General features: G+C 45.3%; 1 protein-coding gene across 1 annotated transcript in view; it reads left to right on the plus strand.

Annotated features, from left to right (window-relative positions):
* Window positions 1–8,549: 8,549 nt before the first annotated feature.
* The window catches only part of LOC103586539 (butyrophilin subfamily 3 member A1-like), a 7,148-nt gene continuing 4,189 nt past the window's right edge, over window positions 8,550–11,508 (plus strand). The window contains 3 exon segments of the mRNA XM_008567836.1: window positions 8,550–8,634; window positions 8,877–9,224; window positions 9,712–9,993. Coding sequence (XP_008566058.1) covers window positions 8,550–8,634; window positions 8,877–9,224; window positions 9,712–9,993 — 715 coding nt within the window.

An 11,508-nucleotide genomic window follows, 5' to 3' on the forward strand; every position in this document is an offset into this window, starting at 1 on the left:
AACGAACCCTTTCTCTGGCAGGGCCAATCTCCACACCTGGGTTTCTGGGCTGCCAGGTTCCCTGTTACACTTTTAAAGGTTACAAAGCACTTTCCCATACTCCATGGTGTCAATGAAAATCTCAAAACCTGTGTACTCACCAGCGATTTTCAGATAGAGGAAGGCTTCTTCCTGGGCTTCTTTATCTCTGAAAGATCATAACCCCCCCCAATAAACTACTGAAAGAACACAGTTTTGAAAATGTTGATATAGTACAAACCCTCCCATTTAAAAAACAAACAAACAAACAAAAAATAACGACTGGCAAGCTGGAGCCACTGCAGCTCAGAGGAACGGGAGGAGTGACCTACAGAATTCGTGAAGGCAGAAGGCACGATGACAGAAAGAAAGGACTGCTCCTATTGTTTCAAGCCCTGGCCACTTCAAGGGCGGTCCTGGTGAGCACACAGAGCAAGATCTGGTAAATGCCACAGCTATGCCCTTCATATGAAGTTGCTTGGAGGCTGCAGGGAAGAAGAGGGCCTTGGTGGTTCCCAGTCCAGCAAGACCACTAACAGGGTTCCTGTGGACCCATCAAGGAGTGAGGGGCTGCAGACAACTCATAAAAGAGGCCATTCATTGGGGGACCCAAGGAAGAATGATGCAACACTTCAGTGTCTTATCAGGATTGTCTATCTGGTGTGGCCACCCCAACTGGACACTGAAAAAGGGACCACAAAAGGAAAGCAGAGACAGGAAATACTGACAGGACAGAAGAAACTAGAGGGATGGAGAGGGGTGTCTGAACTTGATGCCTTCACAATGTCAAGATAAAAAGAAAGGGGGAGGCCCAGTAGCAGTGGTCGTCTTTAATGCTGCATAATAGAACAGCCACAGTAAGCTGGTACCGCATGGAGAGGTGCCATTTCACAGCCTTTACATGCAAAGACTTTATTTCATTTTGATTCACATAAAATCCTGGGAAGTACTAAACAAAGCTCATAGAGAAGCGTGACTTCTCCAGGGCACCCTGCTGATCTGGGAATTAACCACACATCTAATGATCTTAAGTGTAATGCCACATCCGCTCCCCTCTGAGAGTTCAATAAATCTTCAATTAAACAATTTCAATGACCTTTGTAGCACTTTTCACCTCATATTTTTCAAGATTTCCTTTTGATGGAGTTTGTATGTGTTGTCCCCTCCAAAACGCATGTGGAAATTTGATCCCAAATGTGTCAGTGTTGGAAACTGATTAAGTCATGGGGGTGGATCCCTCATGAATGGATTAATGCTCTCCCTGGGGACAGGGGAGCCTGAGTGAGTTCTTGCTCTATTAGTTCCCGCAAGAACTGGTTGTTTATAGGACCCTGGCACCTCCTCTCTCTCTCTTGCGTTCTCTTGCCATGTGATCTGCTTGTACCTGCTGGCTGCCTGCCACTTTCCACCATGAGTAGAAGCAGCCTGAGGCCCGTGCCAGATGCAGCTGTCCCAGAATCGTAAGCCAAATAAACCTCTCTTGGGCCGGCCCTGTGGCGCACTGCTACAGTGCGCCGCTTGGGAAGCGGGGCGGCGCTCCCGCCGAGGGTTCGGATCCCACATGCAGACCGGCTGCTCACTGGCTGAGCGAGGTGCGGGGGCAACACCGAGGGTTGCGATCCATTGCCGGTCATGAAAAAAAGACAAAAAGGGAAAAAAAAAAAAAAACGAATAAACCTCTCTTCTTTATAAATTACCCAGTCACAGGTATTTCTGTTATAACAACACAAAATGGACTAATACAACTTTTCAGTTCGCAAGTTTGTTTACTTCTTTCTGTAAATACTTTCCTGCTTAAAATATTCTACATCATCAAACAGTTAAGCACATATTTTCTAACTTTTTATATATTTATACTAATATACACACATAGTTTTCTAATAAAAATTGGATCACACTATATATGTTATTTTCTGACATTCTTATTTTATGTCAAAACCAATATTATATTATTCATAATCAAGATGGTTTTCTGTCTTTCCTATTACAAATGATGCTGCTATAAACATCTTTGTATATAGATGGCTAGGCATACCTCTGATCACTTCCACAGAATGAAGGTCCAAATTGCATTTGTCATTAGAATAAATTCTTGAACGTGCAATTGCTGGACAAATGGGACTAGAATTATTCTTATGTATATGTACAAACCTATCTATTTCCTACAGGCAAGAAGTGACTGCACATATTTTTTGGTCTCTGTCAGGCTTATCTCTTAAAGTTAATGTAGAAGCCAACCCTACAGTTTGCCTTTCTTTGGCATCAATTCGGGACATCTCACTCTTCTCAAGGAAAACCTCCAAACTATCAACCCTGAGGAGGGGAAACAAGTTTACTTGTGTATGAGTTATTCTGTGTGTGGCACTGTTAAAAGCAAATAGCCTGTATTATCTCATTTCCTCCTCACAACAGCCACCCAAAAAGTCAAGTACTATTATTATTATTTTACAGATAGGGAAACTGAGGCACAGAGAGGTTGTGTAACTGGCCCAAAGAAACACAGGCAGCCTGGCTTCAGAGACTGTGCTCCTATCCACTCCTTTATGGAACCTCTCCTCACCAATTTTGAGTTTCAGTGCCTGAGACCTACTAGATGGTAGGTTGGTAGGTTCTTAATAAAAAGTAATTAAATTAATGAATTCTTTCCTGCCCTATTTCACGTGCATTTACCTTCCTGGATTTCTTTCCCAGGACTTTGGGTAGAAGACTGGATTAAAAGTGGACTCAGGGCCCCGTTTCCTTGGAAACTGCAAAGTGCAGAGAACTAAAGTGTCATTCCCAGAAACTCTTTATCTCATGCTCAGCATCTGGGCTACTTGTTTGTGTCAAAGTAACTTGGATCCCCCAGGCAAGAGTGGGATGTTTCGTTCTAGTGACATAATTTCAAGCCCCAAAACCTAGATTGTGAATTTAAAAATAAACAAATGAATAAATAACAATGGATGGATGGGGGATGAACAGATGGATGGATTATAATAAAATGAAAAAGTTTATTAAAATGTTAATTGTACAATTCAGATGGCAGGTATATTGGTATTCAGTGAAAATTCTTTCACCTTTGCTATAAGTTTGAAAAGTTTCATAATAGTGCTCGCTTCGGCAGCACATATACTGAAGTTTCATAATAAACTGCGGAAGTTGCAGGGGGGGGGCGATTGAGAAGGGAAGAAGTGTGTTTTCCTGCTGATAACAGAGACCAGAAGTACCACTGGCTTAAACAAAACAAGGATTTATTTTTCTTTCATGCAAAATGAATTCAGAGGATGGCAATCCAAGACTTTTCTGGCATCTCAGAGATGTCATCCATACCCCAGCCTTTGGAAGCCAGAAAATTATATTATTTGGTAACGCACCCTAGACCCGAATGTCGGAGGTGCTTAAAATGGTTCATTGTGTCTGGTTTTCTTTCTCTTCCTACTCTCATTTAGCTCTGTAGTAAAGGATTGTCCTCTTGCATGGACCCATCCACATGCAAGCAGAAGTTAGCTGACTGCCACAGAAGCGTTTTCATTCATTCGCATCTTCCCTTATTCACACATCAAAGTCTTTTTATTTTTCCACTCAATTCTTCTATTATATAAAAAAGAAATAAAAAAGGGGAATATTAAATAATACTTACTACACAAGGGTACTTTAAAAAGTTCGTGGAAAAATAGAATTGAAAGATAACACGAGGCTTTCCATGAACTCTGTGAAGGACTGTCATACGCATATCACACAAGAATGATTCAACCAGGCAAACCCAGAGAAACGCGAACACTAAGGGAGGCAGGGCTGGAATTTTCCTCAGTGTGTACAGTTCGATGCAGTTTCAGTTTTTATTCTGACCTTCCCCAGTGGTTTCTGCCCAGCAAGTGAGAAACAACACCTCTGAGCCAATCACAGAACTGATTCCAAAGAGCAGCACTTACTGTTTCTCACCGTGAGCAGACAAACTCTGGTTTCTTTCTTTTTCGTTTCTTCCACATGAAAGACTCTCAGTGTAACAGAGAGGACTGGGAACTACTGATGACCCTTCTTCGGTGGGCTGTGATTTTCAGACAGACTGCAAGAGGGTGAGTGGGGGAGACCGATTAGAGCCAGGGCAGCAGGGCCTGGGAAGGGACATGCTGAGAGCTGAGAGGGGCCTGCAGGGAGGGGCTGGCACAGAGAGAGGCTGAGGGGCTTGGGGCGGGGGGTGGGGAGGCAAAGGGTAAGGACCTGCAGAGGTTGGGATTTGGTGGAAGGGGGACGACCTGAACAAAGAAACTTTCCAAGTCCATGTTCTTAAGAACATATTATCATATGAAAGGAGCAAGGAACCCTTAAAATCTGTTCTGTTTATCTCTAGCATTTCTAGTGTATTCTGAAATGTTCTGAAAGAGATGTGCCTTATAGATTTCCATGTAAAGATGTTCATTAGAGAACTACTAATAGTACAGAAAAATCTGAACCACCATACATAAAGAACAGTGGCAAATGAATAAACAATGCATGGTTCAATCACAAAAGGGATTCTTTCATTTAAAAAAATTTTTAAAAATTTTTTTATGTTTATTTGCTTATTAATATTATTATATTTTTACCTTCTAAGAGGTTGCAGAGCAGTTGAGGGGGAGGAGGAGGGAGGAAGAGAGAAGGAAATAGGGTGGGAGAAGAAGGCAGGAGGTGGATGTGGTTGAGAGCCATGGCACCCCCCTCATTACTGCAGGGGAGAGAAGGGGTCTTCCAGTGGTGGCTTGGTCATTGCTGGGCTGGATGCAGATGACAGGGTGGGTGGCTGAGGCTTTCAGCCTCCCACCACCCCAGTTGCGGAGCATGTGGTGCTTCTTACGGCAGCTTGGTGGTCATTGCTGGGCTGGTTACGAATGTTGGGGGGTGTAAGGCCCCATAGAAGATCCCAAAGGAGGCACTCCCTAAAACATGGCGCTTTTCTCTTCCGGGTCCTAACAATCTTGCCAGCGCCAAGATGCAGCCTATCAGAAATCATTACCCCCGCCCCCGGCCAATCAACTACCGCCCCGTGTACTAACCACCCTCTCCCGGAACCCGGCTCTATATAAATGTATGCTTCTCCCCTGAATAAAGCGGAACTTCTCTGGTGAACTGTCAGCTCGGGTCCTTCGTCCTTTCAGGGGGCATTGCTGAGGCCCCTGGCCCTGCCCCCTCCCTCGCTTGGGAGCCCAGGGGGCCTCCAGTCCTTCTAGGTTTTACAGGTGTTCTTTGGTAATGTGAGGGCTTTACTAGTTAACATCAAACTTTCTCTAGATCTGTTGGTATTTTGTTTTTTCTTTCAGTTCTGTCTTGTATTATTTGCTGTTCCCACGACTTAAACTCTGCATTGGAACTAATTTGCTGTCCTTTGCTTACTTCTTAAATGGGGGAACTTCCTGTGGAACCAGCACTTGAGTCCTGTAGTTGAGCTAAATTGCTTCTTTGATGCTGATTCCCTGGTTACAGCTTTTTGTGCAGCTCAGGTTTTAATTGTTGACCTTGTACGTACTTCTAGGTCTCATGGGCTTCAGTGCACCTGGGTTGTGAGAAAACTCTGGTCTGAGCCTGAGTCTTTTCAGCAACCTGCACCCCTGGTAGTTCTATATCAGCCTACACAGAGTGATTCTGTGCTGACTGGGAGGCAGATCAGCTGTCCATGCTGTGCCCCGATGTTCCCCTGGTGGGCCCATCTCCCCCACTGCCTGCACTCCAAACACGTCCTATGGGACGGGCCATGTGCAGATCCCTTTTGACGACTCACTGGCCTCTGAGTGGCTCCTTTTCTCAGTTGTCGTGGCTCCTCACTCCTGTGTGGGGCCACCAAGGCTCTCTTCTCCCCTGCAGCATCCAAGCAACGCCATCCGAAGGGCACAGCTACAGCTTTTGCCAGCTCCTGCTCCGTGCTCTCAGCAACTCCAGTCTGGAAGTAAACGGGGTTTGAAATGATGGGAGCAGGCCTTTCTTCTCTCATTGTGTCTTCTCCTGCATTCATGAACCTTATAGGTCTCTCCTCCTCTTCCCCTGAGCTGTAGTGGCCCCAGCTTGGCTGTCGTTGCTTTTTGGTAGTTGTAAATTGGTTGATTTGGGGGAGAGAGTGACACTGGGGACCATCTATTCTGCCATCTTGACCAGAAGCCAGAAAAGGGATTTTTATGCAGCCGTTATGAATTGTGTTTTTAGTGAAGAGAAATTATTTATAATTTTAACAGCATTGTGCCCATACATTACACCTATTTGGTATCTTTTGTGGTATATCTATTTTCTGTCTGTGCTTTTATCCTAAACCTAGAGCATGCTTCCCAATGGCTGCAAGCTATTACACTGTATGAATATAACATTATTTTTTTACCCCTTTACTTTGCATATTTAAATTGTATCTACATTTTGCTATTGTAGATTTTACTATGTTGAACAGCCTTAAACATTAGTCTTTCTGTTAATCCCTATTTTTTTTTAAAGTCTTGTTTTTTGAAGAGCAGTTCCTGTAAGTGGAATTTTTAAGGCCCTTGCTAAACATATGGCCAAAATACTTCCAGAAATATATGCATTCACACTGGCAAAGTGTATGACTACCATTACAGATTATTTAAATACTTATTCCTTTATATTCTTCTCCATTTTCAAAATTGTCTATAATCAGCAAGAAAGAACAATAAATATCCTAAAAAATAACTGAAAATGCTTTTTCCCAACCGTGAGGAGAGCAGTGAAGTTGTTATCTCAGGGACCTCAAGATAAAAATTGCTGCCCCTCTCTAGCAGCATAAAGAGCAGTTGTGAGGAGCTGAGGGTGTGGTAAAAGGCAGTGTCTAGTCTGCAGGTGCAGCAGCTTTCAGTCAGGGATGGAGGGAGAGCCAGCTGCACAGACCTCTCTGTTCCCTTGCCCCCTCCTCACCCCTCCCAATGCCCCTGCAGACCTCCTCACAGGCAGTTCCCAGACCCAGGTACCCGAAGCACAGGGACTATGACTTCGTCCTCAGGCTCCTTTGTTTGGGAGGAAACGGTGTGAGGAGTTAATATTTACTGAGCAGCTAGTATGAGCCACTCACTAGAATGACTCATAACAATTACAATTAAGTAATACATAAAGAAAACATTCACATAAATTTAAAGAAAAGGAAGCAATGGGCCAGTGTCCTTTCACTGCCCTAACCTCCAGTCTGCAGTTCAGCATGCAGCTTTTGAGACCTTTTGAAATTACACATGTATGTGTGCACAAGTCTATAGCTTTGCTTTTGTTTACTATACAGTCAGTAGGACAGCTCTGCAGCGTGCTTGTTAATCACTTATGACATCTCCATCATGCAGGTTAGTGACAACAAACCACTCTTTCCAACTGCAGAGTGGAATTCCCTCACAGGGATGAGCCGTCACCCTTCTCACCAGTCTCCGGAGGGGCCTGGTCGGTTCCTACTATTTACATACAATGAAAAGCAATGTCACTGTGCCAACCTCTGTACTCGTGGAACTACTGTGCTGGACTAGACGTCACGAGTGCAATTGCTGAGTGAATTGTGCACATTCTGATTTTCACATTTCCCAATGTTTTAGGTGTTACTAAAGTTCACATAGGTTTTGTCACATGACTGAGATCACACAGCTTGTGGATCACAGTGCCATTACCTATTTTCTACCCTCTTGCTGTCCCTAACAAGTAACTTAGTGGGCCTGGCACATTGTGGGTTCTCAGTAAGTATTTGTTGACTGACTGAAGGAAGGAAAATGCAGGTGAGACCTGGTCCTACTCCCAGCTCTCCCACTCACTGGCCTTGTGATTAAGAAGCAGTGGGTTCAGCCCCTGACTGACTCTGGAGCCTCCACAGGGAGTCTGCCCAGATCCTGCCCAGAGTCTTCTGGGCTGTGATGTAACTACGCTTATGGTCAGGAGTTGGCATCTAGAGGAATCCACAGTGTTACTCCCAGTGGGGCACACCTTCCAGTCACTTTGTCTGGACTCCTTTCAACCCAACTTCTTCCCAGCAGGAGGGAACATCACAGGAGTGGAGGGAGGGGGAAGGGAGGGGCCTGGGGCCAGTTCTCAGCCCTGTCCCTGAGGGATCCACCCAGAGGGGCTCTCCTGGGCTCTTCCTCTGTTTAGGGATGCACCAACTCTGAGTGGTCAGGTGGAAGCAAGCTAGAAACACAGCAGGAACAAGCCATGCTAGCTGGCACACCCACAGTGTGGGCACAAGTAAAACAAGGGAGTCCATTGAGGAGGGTCCTGTGTTAATCAGAGGGGATGATAGAGGCCTAGACCTGGCTGCCGCAGGGGAAGTGTGGGGAAGGATTCTGAGTATTTTCCGACAGTAGAGTGGTGGATTTCCTGATGGAATAGCACACGTACATCAAACACATACATATTTTTACGGATGATCTTCCATGGTGGAACCCAACGGTGAAGAGACTTTAGGACACACATTTCACACAGCGGAGGATCTTCTTGGGTCACCACAGTTGAGTTAGGCCTGGGAAGTGGAGGTTCCAACGTGGAATCGTATGTCTTCTTCCAGGTCATAGTGTCTGCCTGTCCCTTCTGCTGTGTCATGATATGCAGCACAGATGAAAATGGCAACTTCCAGGCCCTTCCTCCTACTCAACCTCCTTGTGTACCTCATCTTGGTCCAGCTACCCACCCCTTGCTCAGGTAGGAAATGATTCTGCTTCTGTGTGTCTGAAGCAGACATTACCTGTTCACACCCACTGAGAACCTGGACGTCCCATCTGAAGTGAAGGGTCACCCACCATTAAGAGACAAGCTGAGCTTCTGTTAGGCTCGTGTTCCTCTCTGGACTCTTTCTACCTTGTCTTCCCTGCCTGAGAACTACCCTTTCTCTCATGGCCCCGACTCTAACCCCTCTGATGGAGCTTTCCCCTTTGGCTGACCAGCTCACTTTGCTGTGATTGGACCCGCTGGGCCCATCCTGGCTATGGTGGGTGAAGATGCTGATCTGCCCTGTCACCTGTCCCCAGCGATGAGTGCAGAGTCCATGGAGCTGAGGTGGGTGAGGTCTAGCTTTAGGCAGGAGGTGAACGTCTATGCAGATGGGAAGGAAGTGGAAGACAAACAGGTCACAGCCTATGGAGGGAGAACTTCGATTCTAAGAGACAGCATCAGTGCAGGGAAGGCTGCTCTCCGAATATACAACGTCAGAGCCTCTGACAGTGGAAACTACCTCTGTTATTTCCAAGATGGCAAATTCTATGAAAAAGCCATCGTGGAGCTGAAGGTTGCAGGTGAGCCTCCAGGTTTTGTTATGAAATGTTTCCTCCCTGGGACCTGGGGGAAGAGTCAGAGTTCCAGATGTCTTGGTGCAGTCTCTTGCCCTGTGGCTCTGGCTGGGTTTGGTCAGTGGGGAGCTGTAGCAGAGGATATGGGGAGGGAGACCCTGCAGGATTGCCTCTGGCTGGCTGCATGCCCTTGCCTAGGATCACAACTCCTCTCATGGATACCGTCCATACAAGACTCTCATCTTTCAGGTCTTCAAAAACAGCTCCTTCTTCTCCTTTGTGTATAGGGGTGGGGGGTGATATCCCATTGTAAATGGCCCTGGGGTACCGCACCAGTCCATGTAGTTTTCCCCTCACCACCACCACAATTTATAAACTGCTCCTGAATGAAACCCTCATTGAGATATCCAATGTGCCTGTGCCATCTCTCCTGGTGAGACCCTCCCTGGTGCAGGAGGCTTCCAGGAATGTAGGCTGCTTTATCCTTCCACAGCACTGGGTTCTGATCCTCACATGGAAATGAAAGGTTATGAGGATGGAGGGATCCACGTGGACTGCACCTCCACTGGCTGGTACCCCCAGCCCCAAATACAGTGGAGAGATGCCAAGGGACACAGCATCCCGGCTGTGGCAGCGCCTGTGGTTGCAGACGAAGCAGGACTGTATGCAGTGGCAGCATCCGTGGTCCTGAGACGTGGCTCTGGGGAGGGGCCATCCTGTACCATCAGAAATTCCCTCATCAGCCAGGAAAAGACAGCCAGGATTTCCATCGCAGGTCGGTAACCTTCTTGGCCTTGGGTATACCGAGCTGGAGTGTGGCTATGGAAAGAAGGAGGGTGTGTGATTCTCCCCTGTGTGAGTCTCTCCTGCTGACCTGGATCCTTGCAGTGAATAAAAGGACCAGAGCAGGGACCTGGAGCCTCCTCCTTCCTCCAAGGGAGCTTCTCTCCTCCATAAATCTGGTTATGCCACTAACATTTACTGAAATTTTCCTGTCCAAAAGTGTGACAGGCAATGGGAATTGGGTGGAAATGATTAAGATATGATCCTTAAGCAAAGACAAATGAGAAAATGGGGGGAAAATGTACTTACAACTCATATCATGGAAAAAGAGGTAATCTTGAAATATAAGAAGGTTTCAAAGACCCTTGTAGAAAAATTAGCAAAGAACAAGAATTATTAATTTACAGAAAAGAAAATAACACAGAAAAAGATTCTGAATGTTACTAATTAGAGAAGCATATATTAAAGAATTTTTCACTCATGAGATTGGCAAAACAAAGGGAAACCAAACTGAGGTGGTGGATAACACTTGCTGGTGTCAGGAGCAGGGGAGGTAACAACTCTCGGGCATTTGCTATATTAATTCATTGTTTTTTGGTTTTTGATAGCTGGCCAGTTTAGGGATCTGAACCCTTGACCTTGGTGTTCCAATACCCCACTCTAACCAACTGAGCTAACAAGCAAACCCTAATTTGTTGAATTTTTGACTACATTAGCACAACTGCTATTGGGGGCTATCCAATGTCTATCCAAACTACATATTTGTTGATCCAAAATTCTACTTCTGGAGCTGGCCAGTTAGCTCAGCTTGCTAGAGCATGGTGCTAATAATGCCAAGGTCCAGGGTTCTATAACTGTACCCTTTAGCTACCAAAAGTAAAGAAATAAAATTCCACTTTTTGGAATTTATCTGACAGATCAGATTGCCTCTATGTGGGATGACCCACGTGAAATGCTATTTCTCATAGCATTATGATTGCACAAAGTTACAAGCTATGCAATTGTTTCCTGATGGGGAACTTCCATACAAGGAAATACTGCACAGGTGTGAATGGAAACAAAGAAATTCTCGCTAAACTAATATAGAAAAATTTCCGAGGTACAGTTTACACAGAAAGAGCAAGATGCAGAGCAATGAACATAGAATGCTATCTGTAGTGTAAAGAAGACGAAAAGTAAGAATATATTTCTATCTATGTTTTCTAAATTTAACAGTTATACAACACTCGCTATATGTCAACCACTTTCTAAGCATTCATTTCACCCCTCTAACGTCAGGAGTAGGTGCTATTATTACCCCACTTTACCCATAAGGACACTAGGAACACACAGTTAAGTAACTAGTCCAGGGTCGCACTGCTAGTCAAGTGGAGGAGTCACAATTAGAACCCAGGCCCTCCGGCTCCACAGTTTATGTTCTTCACCATCATATTAAGATGACAAATGAGAAGCTAATCGATGGGGTAGAGAGGAGGAGGGCTGTGTGGTGAGAGACTTGGGTATTAGA

Source organism: Galeopterus variegatus, unplaced genomic scaffold (assembly GCF_000696425.1).
Source record: "Galeopterus variegatus unplaced genomic scaffold, G_variegatus-3.0.2 Scaffold351, whole genome shotgun sequence".
NCBI lineage: Eukaryota > Metazoa > Chordata > Mammalia > Dermoptera > Cynocephalidae > Galeopterus > Galeopterus variegatus.